Here is a 21,288-nt window from a genome sequence, read left to right on the forward strand (position 1 = left end):
TAAAATTTAATGCAAACTCGTTATTGCAAACTCAGTTCCACTTTAAAAATTGTTTAAAATCGAGGTCATGCACAATCGCAGATTTTTTAATACAGCGCAACTTTTACAAATGTTCAGGTATCAAGCTGAAAATTTGACAGAATATCAATGACAAATGTGGCAACCTAAAAAAAATCTAATCGGGTTACTGAAAGCGCCACACGATGGTGATTCCGGGAAGTAGTATTCAAAAATTTCTTAATTTGATGTTATTCCTCTCAAAGACCTTGTGTAAAAAGGAGTGCTATAGTCTATCCGCACTAGGCTAATCCGATCAGTCCGACCGACCCGGTACAAACTTTTTTCGGTATTAGTTATGAATGAGCTACTCTTGTACTGCATGTGCAGCTTATCCATAACCGAAGAAGAAAAAGGCGGGTGGATAATGTCAGAGACATAACTGGATGTCGTGAATACGAAAACAACTGATATGTTCCTTAACACTTCCGAATATCAATTAGTTGATCAATTGAATGAATTATGCAAGCATTACCCTTTTCCACATTTTACGCAAAAACAAAGAAGGCTTCACTTGATCTCGGTTACTGTGAATTTCACACAGCGAAAAGTGCAAAAATCAAATCAAACAGTTCTAGATTTGCACTAAACTGAGGATATTTCCTTTCGATTTGCGAACAACAAATCCTAATAGTTCTTTAGAAAACTTTTAGAGCCATTAGAACGGCTGATTTTGTGTAATGCTCTCCACCGTTGCTTTGTCACCTGGCAGCTGTGACGTAATCGCTCTTGTCGGAAGCGAAACTAGCTTTGCAAACGACACAAAACACATCAGCTCGCAGTGGCGATAGAATCCAAACTAAACCAATTTTTGTTGAGAGGTTTGTTTCTACCTGTTTTCGTTTGTAGCTTTTTCACTAATGGGCGGTCCTAAGGGCTATAAAAATAGCCGCATACAGAATTTTAATGTCGATTATTTCATTTCGGATTTGCATAATTTATTGAAAGAAACTATCAATATGCTGTAGGGATTCGTTTCTAGCATTCAGAAGGACCAAATTGAGGAACTCACTACGATATTCACCACTTTTCGGAACATTTTTCTCGAAGGATTTGTTGTACAGTAGCAGATATTTTATTCTCTTCCTCAGAACGCGTTCTAATTGGCTGGTGTTGACATGGGTCAAATGAGACAGGTTTTTCAATAGTGTACTATTGAAATACTTCAATGCTTTTGCTATACACGTTTAAGTTGAAAAATTTCGATTCTATTGGTAGTTAGATTATATAAATCCTTTCACAGATCACTGAGCTATGAGCTTCAAAAATACGAGCAAGGCAAACATTTCAAAAATGTTTAATTTTGAATTATTTAAGATTATGTCACACAACTCATAATCATAAAATTGTGATCATATTTCCGATGGCGTGTAGCAAAAATTATGTTGATTCGTTAGATACAACAAGAGATATTCACGATCAAAAACTTATCACTCTCTCAGAGAGTAAATTTTGAAAAGGCACCCCATAGTAAAGTAAGTCGTATTCACGACAAAAAGTCGGTGTCAGGTCGGTCGGATCGATTGGTCGGCCTAGTGCAAATAGACTTTTAGTCGTGATTAGAATTAGTGCTCGGGTTTTGCGAAGTCGTTCTACTACAACCACAGACTAACAGACAGGACACTCAAATTAGATTCTTTAACCATACAAACGGTCATTTCGAATATTCCTTTAGTTGGGACAGTACTCGGATATGTCATGATGGCGCCACATTAGCATATCAAATACATCCTGTCTGTCATCTAGACTGTGTTTATTTTTTTCATTTACCAACCGAGTTGCCATTCATACAGAATTACCTGTAATGTATTGATTTGTATACCTCCATGCGAATTTCATGGAGGATACAGATTAATTACATATTGCCAAAACTATATACAGAATATATACAGAATTTACTTCTCATCCTACAACGCAATACAAAATCGAACCCGTTTTGTTACAATATTTACTTGCTTCTGGTCTTAATTTCGGATGGAAATTACCAACACAATCAAATATAGTCTAGATGAACAACGTTGAGTAAAATAAATGTTTACTTTCCAACATCGCTAAAAAAGTTAAATATATTATCAACGTACTCCAATAATTTATTGTGACGATTATTATCAAATATTTTGATGAAATCAGACAACCCTGTAAGCAGCTGATCGGTGTTGACGAACGAGGGGAAACCAACTAGTAAAAAACCTTTTACGTAACACAAGGGGTGTACCGACAGTAAATATTTCGCGCAGTACAATATAGGTGGAACTAGTGCATCACGAAAAATGATTTTTATAACAATTTACTCATACTGTCATGTCTGTTAGCCTGTGCTACAACCGCGTTGAACCGAATATGGCTTGCTGCTGCTCGTGTTCATGCCCCCTTCAGTGAATCGTTTAGTAATGAATTAAACCGACAATGGCTCAACAAATTGGCATCTCCTTGGAATATTGGCTTTAAGGTCTATCAACGAAGCCGATGATATTAGTGAGTTTTTTTTTGTGGTTGATACCCATAGTATCACATTCAATTAATCGGGTTATCGCGATGAGTTATGAGGTAGTGCTTGTTCATCTAAAAACTAATTGGGGTATAGGCCTACCAGCGTAACAAAGTGATCTATCTAGATCCTTGTACACGGTTCATTATTTTTCACCTGGAGCTGTTAGCGGAATATATTCAACAGTTGCACTATTTATGTACCATTTAATTCCACTATTTCACTGTCACGTTATTACACTTTCACAAAGTCACTATACTTTAATGAAGCATAACAAACGTTACAATACAGATACGCGTATTTCGGAATGTTATTTACATCCTTCTCCAGTGTATCGGTTTTATAAGTTTGTTTGAAAGAATGCTGTAATGCTGCTCCTTTTATACGAAATGTCTTATTGTCAACGGGTAAAAACGGGAAGAAACAGGTAGTAACAAACGGGTAGGACGGTAGTTTGATGGTCAGCGGAGGGCAACAAACTGAAGAAGTGGGATATTAAGAGATTAAGTATTACCTAAATCTATTTGTATCTTATGTGTCGGTAATAGCTTGAATAGCCAGGAGGGCTTATTTCCCTGGTCACGATTCAATAAAGAAATGGAGTTATTTTTGAAGATTTCTAAACTTTCAGCTGTGTCTAATTTCCATGGGTTGGAAATTTGCTTATGATTTTTATGTCGTTGGTAGTGAGTTCATGATCTTCAGAAAAGGCATGTTCAGCTACTTTTGACTTGAAATGATGTGGTAGTCCTTTCTCTAATTCTTTAGATGCTTTCGCTATTTCAGCGACGTGCTCTTTGAAACGGATGTCTAGAGTTCTCTTTGTTTGTCCAATATATATTTTATCACAATGAGAACACGAGATTTTGTATACCCCAGATGTTTTCAAATTATCCGTACGATCTTTTGTAGAACCTAGTAAATTTTTCAATTGACAGTTCATGCTGCTGAATACTAAATCCAAACCAAATTTATTTAGTTTTGATTTCAAAGGATGTGCAATGTTTGGATTGAAGTCTACCGATATTCTTTTTAAATTTTCCGATGGGGGAGGCAGAGTTGTAAGTGATTGTTTTTTCAACAATCTTAATTTTTTGTCGAGGATTGTTTGGATTGAACGCTCTGGACAATGACAATGAGGATATCTAAGAAAGGTAAACTGTTGTCTTTCTCCTCTTCATAGGTGAATTTAATATTTTTATGTAAGTTATTAATCATTTGTAAGAAAGTTGATAAATCATTGCGTTTGATGATACAGAATATATCATCAACGTATCTCCACCAGCGATTAGGTAATAATCCCTGGTTTTTCAAAAGTTCTTCAAGATTTGCCATAAACAATTCGCATAAAAACGGGGAGAGCGGATTACCCATTGGTGCCCCTTGTAACTGTTTATAAAATCCGCCTCTGAATTTGAAGTAATTTACATCCATACAAAGCCGAGTTAGGTTCAGATAAGACCTTACTTTGCTTTTCCATAAATTGTTACTATGTTGTTGAAGTAACCAATCTTCTAATAGATTAATTGAGTCTTTCACCGGGACACTTGGGAATAAGGCGGAATGACACCATTATTTCGTCTTCTTCGATTTCACCAGAGTTTTGAAGTTGAGTCGTAAATTCTGGTGTGTTGGAGACTGATCTACTGAAATTTTTTTTTGCATAGAATGGAATTCTTTTATTAGCCATTTGGCGATTTTTTGGGTAGGGGCTCCCACTGAAGAAATAATTTCCCTTATTTCGTTACCAGGTTTGTGAACCTTTTGTAGTCCTTTGATTTTGGGTAAAGAAGGGTTAGGAACTTTGAGGTAATTGAGGTTGATATCGAAGTTTGGATTACATTCAAGAAGAGTTTTATCCACTTTTTTGATAATTTCAGGAAGGGGATCGGTTCTTTGTTTCCTATAAGGACCGTCATTAATTTTGTGGGTTATCAAGTCGTCATAATCTTGTTTGTCCATAATAATTACTTTATTTCCCTTGTCAGCCTTTACATAAAAAACAGGCTTTTCTCGCAATTGTTTCACTAGTTCTTTTTCATCAATGGTTTGCTGATTATTCAAAGATGTACTTCTAATGACGTCAGCTACGATAGTTCTGGCGTCATTAATTTGAGGAAAGGAAAGATCACAGTTATTTAAACATGTTTCTATGTCTATAATAACTTGTTCGAGATTTACTTTTGAAGAAATTGCATAATTTAAACCAAGATAGTTAGATAGATAGTTTGTTCATTGGTAAAATTTTGAGATGAACGATTTACAAGAAAATCCTCCAAAAATTGTACTGGAGGTTTTGGGGGACGGTCATGACGGTTCATGTTCGTGATGTTACATGCAAATCATTTGCTTATTGTGCTTATTCTAGGTCACCCAAAAATTATCTAGAGTTCAGGCTTTAAGATCTACTAGCACAAGGAACTAATGCGTGAATGAACTTTTTGTCCTCGGCCCATACTCGTGAACATGCAATTATGAATGAACTACGCCAATAACAATTGCATTATAAAACTTAATCTTCACGCTCACAGTTCAAAATAGACAAGTAGGTAATATTTGTAGAGTTAGACTATGAGCAGCATTGTAAAATTATAAATAAATTTCTGATTTCTCGTGAAGATCTTAAGGTCTGAGGCCAGTGTGTTTTAGAGTGATTTAGGAGGTTATTTTCACGCTTCAAATCTGATTTTCTCAGAAACGGTGACGAATATCAATAAAACCCAACTGGCAAATCTCTTAGAAAATTAGTTTAGATTATTCAGTGAAAATTTCAGAATGATTTATTGATTTTAGCGGTCGGGAAAGTCTTTTTTCTGAAAGAAGAATTGCATAGCTGAAAACGCCGTCTTTCAACTTGTTCATTGAATATCACGCCTTCAAAAGCATGGATCAAAAATCTATCCTGACAATGTCTAGATAATTTAATTTAGAGGCGATTAGTGCATAAAAACATATATGTTGTCGCGATAAAAATGAAGTGAATGTAATTTTTGTGAAAGTAAGTCGATTTCTATGGCGGCGTCATTTTAGTTCCTTGGTAACGTAACGAAGCATGAGGGAGAACAAAAATCGGCTCAAAAAGGCTGCCAAACAAGCGGTAGCTTTCTTGGATTTTATGTGATGTAGTCAAATTTGTAACCGAAAATATCAAAACTTCCTTGGCCACTCGGCCACATCGAGAGTCGTTTTGCACATTTGCGAGAGAGCATGTAGAGAAATGTAATACGCACAGCGAGCCACGTGGTTTTACGCGACCTACTTGCTTCAGCCCCTAAGATATGTTTTGCACTGAAGTTCTTGGATGACTGAGCTATAAATAGGCAAGTAAGCATTGTGTAGCTCTAAAAATATGACCAACAACATAAATAGTTATTAGCCGGTGTAGTCTCTGAGGACATTCCAAGTAGTTGGATCTTGGATCTTGGAATATTTCTTATGGATTTTGGAATATTTTTTATGGATTTTCGTAGTTTCAGAATATAGACGTTTTTGCGTATGAACGTAGTTAAATTTTTTGTGTTATTTAGAGACGACATTTACTGTTTGTTGACTTAAATACACTCGCGTACATATGCAGATAAAGATTACTTTCCTTTAGTTCTTTGAATTTCCCGGCAAAATGGAACCAGATCCTTTGTAATTATTTAAAGAAAATTGCGTTGCAATAACAGCAATACTATCTACTACGACCATGAAAAACTCTCTTGTTTTACAAAAAAAAGGAGATGAAAATTTATTTTCAAAAACCCCTCTTTCCCATGGTCTAAATATCGATTTGATCGTTCAAATATTCATTTATTTGCTGTGGTTCAGAATAAAAACTAATTTTTTTTTCCAAAAAAGCATTGAAGGGAAATTATTACTGTTCCAATTCAGTGTTGAAATTGGGAGTTTATCGTTCCAACAAGTCAAACTAGAAACAATAAAATGCGTTTATCGTTTCTTCACCGAGTCGCTTTCCGTATTTAACACTCAAATATCAAAAGTGATCGTAATTTACTCGCACACATATCATAACATGCAACTGAATTTAAGGAACACACACACACTTACGCTCTATGCGTTGTCAGTCACTTAACAAATGTTGATTATCCTAGTCAGCTGCTCGGGTTTTATGCTTTGTTTTTCATACTGTTAATTCCCGTTCGATCTGTCACGTGCCGAAGTTGCGTGCATCACTTAATGTTACGAATGTGAAGATGTTTAAAAATATAATCAATTGATAGTCTTTTTCGTTCAATGATTCACCAGCACAGAGTCATTAATTAAGAACGCACCAAACTTGGCACAGAATCTTAGTAAAACTATAACGACCACATAATGTTTAACTTCTGCCAGAGTACTAATGTCAACTGTATTACGCGAAGCTAGATTTGTCTTTCATTTTTACGAATCGGAGAATTCAGAACGCTACGCAGAGAAATTTCACGCATGCGTTGTTGTTTTCAAGCTTCATTGCGTGAAGAGCGTCCTATTTTAACGATTGAGAATTGTTGACATGTCTTATCATTTCTTTTTATTGATACGAAAAAAGTATTGTTTATTATTCGAAGAAGTTAGACGCAAAAACCAACTGAACAAGATAATCTTTTGCTTTTGAACTCTGAGTCGTAATTGGTATGGTTGTAAAGAACTGAATTCAGATTTCAACTGAAGCCGGTTTTGCAGATAAAGAAGCATGGTACCAATTTCAATTAACTACAATTGAACTAATTAATGTTGGTTAGAAACGGTTAGGAATCCCCGATCTTGAATATAACAAATTTCCGGTCATGGTGGCGTTACCAAAGTACTGTTGGTTGCATACATCGGGGCAATAGTTACTCACGAAATTAGTGCTGAGGTTACAGCGCATTGTCTTCATCTAGGCGGATGGTTAATTTATAACCTGTATACCAGTGCGAGCTACACCGAAAGAAATTATCGTGTACAAACTGTATTGATTCTCCATTCCGTTTCCCCGCGGATTAAAACAAGCTGATTTGTATGAATATCATAAAAAAACTATTTTAAACTTTTGCGTTGACAAATAAAACGTAAACAAAATGTAGATGATTCTCGTTTCAGAGCTATTACTTACGGTAGTCATATAAGAAGTGCTATTCATTTTGTAATGTTTATGATGTTCATTGTTCATACATATAACAGAATGCGACAAAACGAATAAGGATTAAATGTAAACCAAGTATACCGGAGTTAGATATTTGTGTAATACGTACTTGTTATGTGCAATATACAATGCATTATGTAGTGATTAGTATTGATATCAATGGATGCAATTCAAGTTAATTTTAAAGTCACATTAGTAAAGGTTATAAATGACAACAGTCGTAGATCTTGTTCTGAACACATTTAGCTAATAATATAAAATGAGCAAGTAATTGTAAGGCCCCAATAAAATATATGCTATACGTAAAACTTATTTCCATTCTACATAGCATTAAAGAATTATAAAAGTCTTGATATGATACTCAAATGGTGTAGAAAAGCATGGTGGGTAATGTCAGAGGCATAACTGGATGATTTGAATACGAATAAAATTGGCACGTTTCTTTCACGTAAGAATATTACTGCTATTTTGGTCGATTAAGCTGAAAACCCGGGAAAATATCATATTTGGTTTCACAACATTGATTCACTCAAGTGTGCTGAAAAAAAATCGCTATCACTGGATAGCATCCTAAGTATATTAGTAAAACTAAAGTGTACCAATGACTCGGAACAATGACTATTTTGTTGTTACCGGAATCAATCAAAATCAACGCACCTTTTATAGATTTCTCGATGAATCATTTTTCTACTTATGCTTTGCTGAAAATGAAAACCAATTTGACAGAAAGGATTTGCACTTAGAGTCACTAACTTTTCTCAGTATAATAGATTGATTTACTGATTTGTGGTAAGTCTAATTTCCATTTCAGTAAAATGAAAGTAAACGTTGCAAAATATTCAATAATGAAATTCCGCTGACGATTTTTGTATTTGGCAAGGAGTTAGGCAAATGTTACTGATCGATGAAAGTACAGCTGTATAGATAGTAATATCGGCAAAAGGTTCGAAACTGAAATGAAATTTCCTCTTGTGTTTATTTTATTATTTAAAAGATATTTTTATTCAAGCTTATTTGCGTACAAGCTTTACGTGGCCGAATGAGCCGATTTTTAATGTAGAACACATTTTTGTTTTCTATACAGGGGTGCAAATTAGAAACTCAAGAAAAAATACACGTACAAATGTGGTCAGGTTTTGAACAATTACTGCTCAGTGAATTTTGTATCAATTACTAATATCATGTCACCATTTGATTGGAAATATTTCTAAATTTTGATTTTATTGTGTCAAGCCACGTATTTTAATTGTATATCATTGAAATGTTGATAAATAGCTAACAGTGTCCAATTTGTCTGCTAAAAATCTCCGGCATAGCGGATTTCCTTGCCATAGTCGACGGTTTTGAAGGAGTAAGAGATATATCAATGGAAAAGCATCGTTCTGATTGGTCAATCGATGCAAAAGCGAATCTGTTGGAGACACGCGGATCTATAAATAGAAGCAAAATTATAGCTAACGTTTCAGTCCTACGTGTAGCATGCTAGAGGTTGATTGTTGCTAGGCAGCAAGACAAAAAGTTCCTTAAAACGATTTGAAGCTTTAATTGATATGCTCCGATCTTGTGTCATGCGAGTTCGGATGAAATTTCCTGCTATTTCGTTTTCGACTGAGAAATTTGCAACTACTCCAGGGTAAATTTTGAGTGCTTAAGATAAATTTCTAAGTTTTGTAAGAAAAACTCCATTAATAATGAAAAAAAGTTTATCGCTTCAACCGAAAGCGCAGAATGGTAGTAATGGTAGATAAATGCTATAAAAAGGCGGGTGGGTAATGTCAGACATAACTGGATGTCGTGAATACGAAAAAACTGACACGCTCCCATTACTTTTCCGAATATCAGTTAGTTGATTGATTGTATGAATTGTGCAAGCTTTCACTTTTTTCTCTAATAGAGTTTGAAGCGATGCACCTACATTAAAGTACAGATTAGTTACATTCATTAGCTACTATTCTACAGCTTTATATTCCAAACTTGACACAATTCCTTTTTAATTTGCCAATATAGGAGGCTAGGTACGACAAATTTGTAGTTTATTTTTATTGAAGCTATGAAGTTCGAAGATATCTGATTCTTCTCGAAATTTCAGTACGAAAAAATTGCAATGGCCTGGTCTGAAATGTATCGACGATCTTCGGTATGCAAGTCATTTTAATAATAATAATGAAAGTAATAATAATGGTTATAATAATAATAATACAGATTAATCTGTACATATATGTATGTATAAATAAAATACAGATTAACCTGTATATATGGCAACCCTGTATCGCATGGCATATTTTCACACGACCCCATACTAGTATAAAGATGTGTTCAACATCATCACATTCGCTTTCCAATTGCCGTTCGTAATTGAATGTGTTAGTGACGGTACAAATCTGCCTTTTTTCCGGTTTTCGGTGCCATCTAGCTGACGGTGTCTCTTACGTTCAGAGTAACTGCTTTAACTTAAATGACGCTATTTCTCACATCACATTTCATTTTATACCTGCTACTGGTAGCGTTGTACGGACGTCTCCTTTGTTAAAATATCGCAGAACAGGAAACAGTGAGACGATATGAAAGAGAGAGTTAGTAGAGCGGCAGCCAGTAATACTGAATTGGCTGTCTAGCTGTTAACAGCATCTTGTGGAATTTTTACGCAGAAACACGCACACAGGAGGAACAGTTAAGAGCAAGGCAAAGTCCCGCTCGAACCGTGCTGGTCTGCAGTTCCCAGTTGGCAAAATCCATCGTCTGCTCCGAAAGGGAAACTACGCAGAGCGTGTCGATTCCGGTGCATCGGTCTATCTGGCGGCAGTGATGGAGTACTTGGCTGCCGAAGTGTTGGAATTGGCCGGTAATGCTGCCCGTGACAACAAGAAAACGAAAATCATCCCTCGCCACCTGCAGCTGGCCATCCGTAAGAACGAGGAATTGAAAACCCCGTCCTTTTCAGGACGATCACATCACTGTAATAAAGAAATATTTAGGATTGCTTTAAGTTTAGCCAGTTCTGATACGCCTGGAAAGTAGAATGCGCAAATCAAGTGGAAACATTCGTTCATCTCTTTCATTTGTTCAACTCTGTTTCGCACGGCATATTTGTATACTAGTATAAAGATGTGTTCAAAATCATCACTTTCGCTTTCGCATTGCCGTTCGTAATTGAATGTGTTAGTGACGCTGCAAATTAATTTAGCTTCCATCTTGATGAATCTTTTGGTAGGAAATATTGAGATCTGATATGGTTCTCGTATGTGTCTTGTTTCAGCAATGGGCCTTGCTGGACTTTTTGGCTGCCGATTCTCGGTGTCATTGTGCTGACGGTGTCTCGTGCATTCATATCGGGAAACTGTGAGACGACAGGCCCTCGATGTTGCTCTCGCGTGTCTTGTTTCGGGAACAGTTGCTCAGCAAATGGTAGGAAAAATGAACCACTCAACTTTTATATGAATGCTCTTGTATAGATTCAGACATCTCGCGTTCTGATTGGCTGGTGCTTTCATGGGTTAAATCAAACAGGTTTTTCAATAGTGTACTATTGAAAAACTTCAATGTTGTTGCAATACACGTTCAAGTAAAAATTTTTCGATTCTATTGGTAGTTAGATTATATTAATCCTTCTACAGATCATTGAGCTATGAACTTTCAAAATACGAGAAAGGCAAACGCGCCTTATGAATTATCTTCTATGATACTCGTTTATATCGAGCATTTCAGAAAAGTTTAATTTTGAACTATTTGAGAATATGTCACACAACTGAAAATTTTATTATAAAATTGTGATCATATTTCCGATGGCGTGTAGCAAGAATTATGTTGATTCATTAGATATAACATGAGATATTCACGATCAAAAACTTATCACTCTCTCAGAGGGTAAATTTTGAAAAGGCGCCCCATAGTAAAGTAAGTCGTATTCACGACAAAATAACTGCAAACTCTCGTGCATTTGCGGATTCAAAAGTGTGACGTTTAATTGAAAATGGCGATCATTAGAAATTTTGGTAGCCTTGTTCCACATCAATAGCTCGAACAACCCCATGGGGCTGATCCTTATAGTTTTTAAATAAAATTTGTTTGGTATTGGATCTCGTTGTCACCCTTTTTCTAGGTGAAAAAGAGCTTACATTTCCATCCTGCGATGATTGAGGGGCACTTTGCTCGTTGCTCGTCTCGTCCTCCATTGTCGAATCGATGGCATTGTTGTTGGTGTCCGTTTTCTTTTCGTTTCCCTTGTTATTCGCAGTCTTGGGCTCGGTGTTAGTTACTGTAGATGCGCCTTGTTGTACATTGATTGCAGTTGCTGGTTAGTTTGATGGTGAAACAGAAGTACTGCGCTCACTATTTTCCATTGTTTAACGGCTGACATCGTCTTTCTTACCTTACCTAACAGCTATAGTCCTGGGGTATCCTTTGCTGTGTTCTAGCATACGTCTCCACACAACTCGGTCCATGGCTGCTCGTCGCCAGCCACTCAAGGCACGTATGCTTCTGAGATCACCCTCCACTTGATCTATCCACCTTGCTCGCTGCGCTCCTCTTCTTTTTGTACCAGTCGGATTAGATTCAAGAACCATTTTCACTGGGCTGTCGTCCGACATCCTTGTGACATGCTCAGCCCATCGTAGACGTTCGATTTTAGCTGTCCGTACGATAGGTGGTTCTCCTAGCAGCTGTTACAATTCGTGATTCATACGCCGTCTCCACGTTCCGTCTTCCATCTGCACTCCGCTATAGATTGTCCTCAGTACCTTTCTTTCGAAAACACTGAGAGCGCGTTGGTCCTCTGCCAACATAGTCCAGGTCTCGTGGCCATAGAGAACAACTGGTCTAATGAGCGTTTTGTAGATGGTCAATTTCGTGCGATGGTGTACTTTTCTCGATCGAAAGGTTTTTCTGAGTCCAAAGTACGCACGATTCCCGGCCAAAATACGTCTCTGAATTTCTCTGCTGGTGTCATTATCGGCGGTCACCAGTGAGACCAAATATACGAACTCGTCAACCACCTCGATATCGTCAATATTCGTGGTGGGAGGCGTAGTGTTTCTTCTCTAGAACCTCTTCCTCTTATGTATTTTGTTTTTGACGCATTTATGGCCAGTCTGATACGCCTAGCTGCAGCTTTCAGTCCGACGTAGGTTTTCGTCATCATCTCAAGGTAACGTGTCACTATATCAATATCGTCAGCGAAGTCAAAAAGTTGTACGGACTTTCGCAGGATCGTGCCACTTGTGTCGATCCTCGCTCTTCGAATCACACCTTCCAAGGCAATATTGAACAAGATACAAGATTGTCCATCACCTTGACGTAGCCCTCTCCGAGATTCGAAGGGCCTCGAGATCGTCCCAGATACTCGGACGTAGCACATCACTCTATCCATCGTTGCTTTGACCAATCGCGTCAGTTTATCCGGGAAACCGTATTCGTGCATTATGTGCCATAGCTGTTCTCGATCGATTGTGTCGTATGCCGCTTTGAAGTCAATGAATAGGTGATGCGTGGGTACGTTGTATTCACGACACTTCTGGAGTACTTGTCTTATCACGAAAATGTGATCCGTAGTGGTGCGGGCTCCAGTAAATCCCGCTTGGTACGGCCCTACGAATTCCTTAGCTGTTAGTGATAGACGACGGAGAAGGATTTGGGAGAGTACCTTGTAGGCGGCGTTCAGCAATTTGATTACGCGGTAATTGCAACAATTTAGCTTATCGCCTTTTTTGTAGACGGCACATACCACCCCATCCATCCATTCCTGCGGTAGAATCTCCTCCTCCCAAATCTTAGAAATCATCCAGTGCAGCGCTCTAGCCAGTGCCTCTCCTCCATGTTTGAACAGCTCGCCTGCTCATTGCCCGCGACTTTGTTGTTCCTCAGCTTGCCGATCTCCTCACTTATCCCCGACAGATCAGGTGCTGGGAATCTGTCGTCAGCTGAGCGTGCGCCCAGATTGCGCCCCGCCTGTGTCGTTCTCTGTATTTTGTGCTTCGCCATTCAGATGCTCGTCATAATACTACTTCCACCTGTCGATCACAACATATTCGTTCCGGAGAAGGTTACTACTGGTATCTCTGCACAATTCGGCCTGTGGCGTTTAGCCTCTACGTGAGCGGTTCATCTTCTCATAGAACTTCCGTGTGTCATTTGCGCGGTACAGCTGTTCCATCGCTTCGCGATCTTGGTCTTCCTGGTGGCGCTTATTCCTCCGGAAAACTGCATTCTGTCTGTTCCGCGCCTGTCTGTATCGTTCCTTGTTCGCTCTCGTGCGGTGTTGCAGCATCCTCGCCTTTGCTGCGTTCTTCTCTTCGACCAACTGCTGACATTCGCCGTCAAAACAGTCATTTCCTCGATTCGATAACCTCGTACCTAGAACGGTTGCAGCAGTGCTACCCACGGCGGACCTTATGTTCGTCCAGCCGTCTTCACGAGTCGCCGCGCCAAGCTGCTCTTCCGTTTGTAGCACTAGTTCCAGTTGTTGCGCGTATTCCTCTGCAGTACGAACGCTACGTAGCTGCACGAGATTGAGTTCCGGCGTTTCTGTGCGACGAGTATTGTGCACCGTCGATAGTTTTGAGCGCATATAAACCGCGACAAGGTAGTGGTCAGAATCAATGTTGGCACTGCGTCTTTGGTTGAAGATGTCCTTTTCGCAGTTTTAGTGCAAGGTTTGCCGTAGTGTGCAGGTTCTTCACAAAACTGGCATGTAATCAGCTGATTTTCATAGGTAATCAGCGTTTTACACGGATATATCCCACCTTGACCACAAGTGATGTAAGATGGAATTGCCTTACGTAGTTGCATACGTACCATTCGCACGTCATTCCGGATACCGGGGAAAAAACTCCGCCATCCCTTCTGAGCGAACACTTTAAATTAAGCGGTAGAATACATGTTTTCTGTAATAAACTATAGAACATTTTTAAAAGCAACGGTATTTTCAAGCGGTTGTGTCATGGAAGGTTATGTAGAAGGTTATACAATCAAACAGAACAAAATGTATTTTTACCTGTACCACATCTCATCATCGCTGGTACTCTCTATGCAGTAAGTGTACCATCATGTACCATTTCGGGCCCGGGGAGGATTCCAATATTACGTGCCATAAGAATTTACTTAAAGAATTGTGTACATAGAAATGTCATCGAATTATGAGATTTTCAAATACATCAACTTACTAAATGTCGATAACCGTTCTCAGAAGTTGATTGGCTGTGAATTTGGATTCTGGACCTGGAATAGAATTTCGGATATGGGTTCTGAAATTGAAAGCTGCACTGATTCTAGAACTTAGTTTTGTATCTGCAACTGAGTACTGAGCCTGGATCTGTCAATGAATTTTTCCTATGTGATACTGGTGGATACCAAACATTATCTATTACAACTAAAAAAGGCGGGTGGGTAATGTCAGAGACATAACTGGATGTCGTGAAAACGAAAACAACTGACATGTTCCTTAACACTTCCGAATATCAATTAGTTGATCAATTGTATGAATTATGCAAGCATTCCCCTTTGTACATTTTTCGCAAAAACAAAGAAGGCTTCACTTGATCTCGATTACTGTGAATTTCACACAGCGAAAAGTGCACAACACTAACCAAACTGTTCTAGATTTGCCCTAAACTGAGGATATTTCCTTTCGATTTGCGAACAACAAATCCTAATGGTTCTTCAGAAAACTTTTAGAGCCATTAGAACGGCTGATTTGGTGTAATGCTCTCCACCGTTGCTTTTTCATCCATGCAAATGACTGGCAGCTGTGACGTAATCGCTCTTGTCCGAAACGAAACTAGCTTTCAAATGGCACAAAATACATCTGCTCGCATTGGCGATAGAATCCAAACTGATTCAATTTTTGTTAGGAGCTTTCTTTTACGTGATTTCGTTTGTAGCTTTTTCACTAATGGGCGGTCCTAACGGCTATAAAAATAGCCGCATACAGGTTTTTAATGTCGATTATTTCATTTCGGATTTGCATAATTTATTGAAAGAAACTATCAATATGCTGTAGGGATTCGCTTCTAGCATTCAGAAGGACCAAATTGAGGAACTCACTACGATTTTCACCACTTTTCGGAACATTTTTCTCGAACGATTTGTTGTACAGCAGCAGATATTTTGTTCTCTTACTCAGAACGCGTTCTGATTGGCTGGTGTTGACATGGGTCAAATGAGATAGGCTTTTCAATAGTGTACTATTGAAATACATCAATGCTTTTGCTATACTCGTTTAGGTTGAAAAATTTCGACTCTAATGGTAGTTAGATTATATAAATCTTTCCACAGATCACTGAGATATGAGCTTTCAAAATACGAGAAAAGCAAACGCGCCTTATGAATTATCCTCTTTGATACTCGTTTATACCAAACATTTCAGAAAAGTTTAATTTTGAATTATTTGAGATTATGACACACAACTGAAAATTTTATCATAAAATTGTGATTATATTTCCGATGGCATGTAGCAAAAATTATGTTGATTCGTTAGATACAACAAGAGATATTCACGATCAAAAACTTATCACTCTCTCAGAGGGTAAATTTTGAAAAGGCACCCCATAGTAAAGTAAGTCGTATTCACGACAAAATTTATCTTAATTTGCTAAGACACCCCATATTAAAATAAGACGTCAAAAGAGTCGTCCAACGTCCTTGAAACGACTTGCCAGTGGACTTGCTCAGAAAATGTTCCGACATTTGCAAATGTTTCGCTTCGGTCATTTTGGGACATTTAGAAGGCGAACACGAAAAAACTGCTTTGAAGTGCGATTTATTTTTGGAAAAATGTTGAGTTTGAATAAAAAACAACTGTTAGTTGATTCGTTTTGACGGAATCGGTTCTATCGATCGCGAGCAATCATAGCCACGCTCTTTTGAAATCGACTGTAACATAGGTCGTTTGATTATCCTGATTTTTTTAATTGCTCGAAATGATTTCAATCCAACGATAATGTTTAACGGGATGAAGTTTGCCTAGGCAGCTAGTGTAGTATAAATCAATCAGTCTACTTCCGAATAACGAAACCAAAAATACAAATAATGGGGCTATACAAGTAAGTAAGTAAAGAACACATGTTTCTTCTCTTCCTAGGATAGCAAAGGTATTTTGGCCAACTTTAGGATTAATTTTATTTTGGCCCACTTTGTAAAAATATCCACCAAATGTTGTAATATCTTTGAAAACCCCTTCCACAATAGGCAGTTTAATGTGATTAGCCTCAAATTGATGCAACATGGGTTACTTAACATCGATGAAATTCATAAAGTTTGTTAGGTGGGCTGAAATATATGAAGTGGCCAAAATATCTCTGTTACCCTATTTCTCATTATTTTCTGTGAACGATGGTGATGAAAACGGCAAGTAGGGTTTCGGCTCCAGTACTCATCGCATATACGCAAACCATTAGTTAGAGTGAGATCTGCTGTCTCTGTAGGATAGATTGACTTGAAGGGTGAGATAGAAATAGATGCATTCGTTGGGAGTTTTCGCGTCGTAGTATTGAACAATTTACGAACTATTCCTTTCTGCAGTATTGCTTCTTAGAGCCGATGCAAAAATATTGTATTCAATTTTATCACAATTCGTTGATTGAAAGTCGAATAATATAATATTGCAACTGTACTAATGAGATGACGATTGGTACAATACCCTTAGTAGTAACAATCATTCTGTTGAAATCTTTGATTTAAGTTGAAACAATATTCAAGCAAAAGTATTATGATGAAGACATTGTCACTATAGAAACGCAATATTATTGTCAAAAAAGAATACTGCCACAGTTACTGCTGAGAAATTCCAGTGATGATTTTTGGAATACAAACCTGGTCCACTTCATCGAGAAAACTCATTTATCACTTCGCGTTCAACGCCCTAATAGTATATTTTGTTGTGGTAACTTATTCCTAACAAATTGCAACATAACTTTTCCCTAATTCTTTGTTGCAAACTAGTCACCGCAATAAAATTTGTTTCTGGGGCATATATCTATGATTGTTTTAAACTGCAGACATCTTTTCATTACGTTCAAACATAATTTATTTCTGTTATCAGCACTTAGCATCAATCTCAACTACTCTAATTAATTTTGCTGATGAACGTTGCCGAAAAATAATCCATAGAAAATTGCCAACATAAGGACTTCGAGTATTTAACGGTTGCTATGTTTATAAATATGCACATTTGTACACTGTTTCGTAGTTTACACTAACGTCGTTATTCGTAGAGGCGTTCATTGTTGACTCGTTTACTTAACTCAACTATTTTACATGCACGAGAACAATTTTCCGCTGGCAGCTTAGAAGTTGAACGGTATGCTGGGAACCTTGTAGTGGTATCCGTCTGGGTTTAGCGAGTGCGAAGGCGGTTGTTCACAGTTCGGTCCCTGTCCGCCGTTGGTACAGCAATAAGGAGGAACGCCACCGGCTGGGCATCCCGATGGCGGTCGAGTTGGTGGTCTTGTTGCTGGAGGATATGGCGTTGGGACAATACAGTTCGGTCCTTGTCCGCCATTCGAGCAGCAGTATGGAGGAACTCCTCCAGCCGGACAGCTAGGTTGTTGAGTGGGTGGAGGTCTTGTTATAGGAGGTGAAGTCGGACGGGTAGGTACAACACAGTTGGGACCTTGTCCTCCATTAGTGCAACAATAAGGGGGAACTCCACCATATGGACAGCTGGGAGGTTGAGTTACTGGTGGACGTGTTACTGGCGGCAGATAGTCCGGCTGTGTTGGCGATGGTCTAGGAGGTTGCGTGGGGACAACACAATTGGGACCCTGTCCACCGTTAGTGCAACAGTATGGTGGAACACCTCCGTACGGACAGGAAGGTGGTGGTGGCCGTGTTGGTGGTGGAGGCGGTGGTCGTGTTGGTGGTGGTGTTGGAGGAGCTGGAACTATGCAGTTCGGCCCTTGGCCACCATTAGTGCAACAATATGGCGGGACTCCTCCGTATGGACAGGATGGTGGTGGTGATGGTCTCGTCGGTGGTGGAAGAGGTGGTCGTGTTGGTGGAGGAGGTGGTGGTCTTGTTGGAGGTGGTGATGGAGGAGCGGGAACTATGCAGTTCGGTCCTTGGCCACCGTTAGTGCAACAATATGGCGGGACTCCTCCGTATGGACAGGATGGCGGTGGGGGTCTCGTCGGTGGTCGTGTTGGTGGCGGAGGTGGTGGTCTTGTTGGAGGTGGTGATGGAGGAGCGGGAACTATGCAGTTCGGCCCTTGACCACCATTAGTGCAACAATATGGTGGAATTCCTCCGTATGGACAAGATGGAGGTGGTGGTCTTGTTGGTGGTGGCGGTGGTGGACGTGTTGGTGGCGGAGGTGGTGGTCTTGTTGGAGGTGGTGATGGAGGAGCGGGAACTATGCAGTTTGGTCCTTGTCCACCGTTTGTACAGCAATATGGTGGAACTCCGCCATTGGGGCACCCGATAGGTCGTGGAGGCTGCGTCGGTGGTAGATATTCATTACTTTGAGGTGGCTTGGATGGGATTGGTCTAGTGGGTACAACGCAATTTGGACCTGATCCGCCATTGGTACAGCAATAAGGAGGAACTCCTCCGAATGGACAGGGAGCAGGTGTCGTTGGAGGTCGTGTAGGAACAACGCAGTTCGGGCCTGATCCACCATTGGTACAACAGTAAGGAGGAATTCCTCCAAATGGACAAGGTGCAGGCGTTGTCGGAGGTCGCGTGGGAACGACACAGTTTGGCCCAGATCCGCCATTAGTGCAACAGTATGGAGGTGATCCTCCATTGGGACATCCGATAGGAGTTGTTGGTGGAGCTGGCGTTGGTCGGGTTGGTACAACACAATTGGGTCCTTGGCCTCCGTTGGTACAGCAATACGGTGGAACACCTCCGAATGGACAAGGGGCCGGTGTAGATGGCGGTCTTTGCGATGGCCGTGGCGGGACGACACAATTTGGACCTTGGCCTCCATTGGTACAACAGTAAGGGGGAACACCTCCTGATGGACACTGCGGAGGCTGGGGTCTAACTGGTGGTCTAGTAGCCGGTGGGTACGAAGGTCGACTGAGAATGATATAATAGTTTTAAATCACTGCAAAATAACTACAAATCACCTTCAATTACCTAGTTGGTGGAGGTGTTATGGGCACAACGCATCCTGGTCCCTGGCCTCCATTGGTGCATGGTGGTAGATATTCATTGTTTGTGGATGGTGGTGGAGGTGGAGGTGGCCGAGTTGGTGGTGGTACTGGAGGAGCTGGAACGTAACAATTGGGACCGGATCCTCCATTGGTGCAACAATACGGTGGAACACCTTCAAATAAAATAATTTGCATCAGATACATTTTCTAAATGAAATGGTATGCTTGCTAACCTCCGGCTGGACAAGGTCTAGGAGTGGTTGGAGTGGCAGTAGGAACTTCACAGTTTGGACCGCGCCCTCCATTCGTACAGCAATACGGAGGCACTCCACCGAATGGGCATGGCCGTGGTGTTGTTGGTGGAGGAGTTGGTAGTACGCATTTAGGACCTTGGCCACCGTTAGTGCAACAGTATGGTGGAACACCTCCGTATGGACAGGAAGGTGGTGGAGGTCGTGTTGGTGGTGGCGGTGGAGGTCGTGTTGGTGGCGGAGGTGGAGGTCGCGTTGGTGGTGGAGGTGGGGGTCTAGTCGGTGGTGGAGATGGAGGGGCTGGAACTATGCAATTCGGTCCTTGGCCACCGTTGGTACAGCAGTATGGTGGAACGCCTCCGTATGGGCATGATGGTGGTGGTGGTGGAGGCGGTGGTCGCGTTGGTGGCGGAGGTGGTGGACGAGTTGGTGGTGGAGGTGGAACTACACAGTTAGGTCCTTGGCCACCGTTGGTACAACAATACGGTGGGACTCCACCAGATGGGCAACTTGGCGGGCGGGTAACTGGAGGCAGATATTCCGGTTGTGTTGTCGGTACTACACAGTTGGGACCTTGACCACCATTTGTGCAACAGTACGGTGGAACCCCTCCGTAAGGACAGGATGGTGGCGGTGGTCTCGTTGGTGGTGGAGGTGGCGGTCGTGTTGGTGGTGGAGGTCTCGTTGGAGGAGCTGGAAGTACACAGTTTGGTCCTTGGCCTCCGTTGGTACAACAGTATGGTGGAACTCCTCCATATGGGCATGGTGATGGTGGTGGTGTAGGAGGAGCTGGGATCACACAATTGGGACCTTGACCTCCATTAGTACAGCAGTATGGTGGAACACCTAGTTATGAGAATTGCATTGATTAGTTTTCTACGGCTCGAAAAAATAACTTATCTTAACTTACCTCCTGCTGGACAAGGTCTAGGAGAAGACGGTGTCTGCGTGGGAACAACACAATTTGGTCCCTGTCCACCGTTGGTACAGCAATACGGAGGGGCTCCTCCAAACGGACAGGGTCTTGGCGAACTAGGTGGTGATGGTTTTTGTGGTGGCGGGAAAGGGATATTCGGCTTTGGGTAGTTGTAACCATCTGGACCGATGCGTGTCGTTATTTCCGCATGGCTCACCGCTGCTAGCACCAAGCACAGCACCAGCAGTCGCTGTAATTTAAGGTACAAAAAATGCTCTTGTTAGTGAACGATGAACAAATATCGGATCACAGGTAGTTTGATGTCGTTTGCCGTTTCAAAGGGATTGATTTATGCGCATTTGTTGTTCGATACA

At 40.3% G+C, this 21,288-nt stretch overlaps 1 protein-coding gene across 1 annotated transcript in view; it reads right to left on the bottom strand.

Annotated features, from left to right (window-relative positions):
• Window positions 1-17,459: 17,459 nt before the first annotated feature.
• Window positions 17,460-21,288, bottom strand: part of LOC131435763 (basic proline-rich protein) — a 47,783-nt gene continuing 43,954 nt past the window's right edge. Inside the window, exons 2-5 of the mRNA XM_058603950.1 lie at window positions 20,909-21,164; window positions 19,981-20,844; window positions 19,731-19,920; window positions 17,460-19,670 (exon numbers count right to left, since the gene is read on the bottom strand). Of these exons, the coding sequence (XP_058459933.1) occupies window positions 17,936-19,670; window positions 19,731-19,920; window positions 19,981-20,844; window positions 20,909-21,164 (3,045 nt within the window). The 3' untranslated portion in view covers window positions 17,460-17,935. The remainder of the gene's footprint in view (window positions 19,671-19,730; window positions 19,921-19,980; window positions 20,845-20,908; window positions 21,165-21,288) is intronic.

This window comes from Malaya genurostris, chromosome 3 (assembly GCF_030247185.1).
Source record: "Malaya genurostris strain Urasoe2022 chromosome 3, Malgen_1.1, whole genome shotgun sequence".
Classification (NCBI taxonomy): Eukaryota; Metazoa; Arthropoda; class Insecta; order Diptera; family Culicidae; genus Malaya; species Malaya genurostris.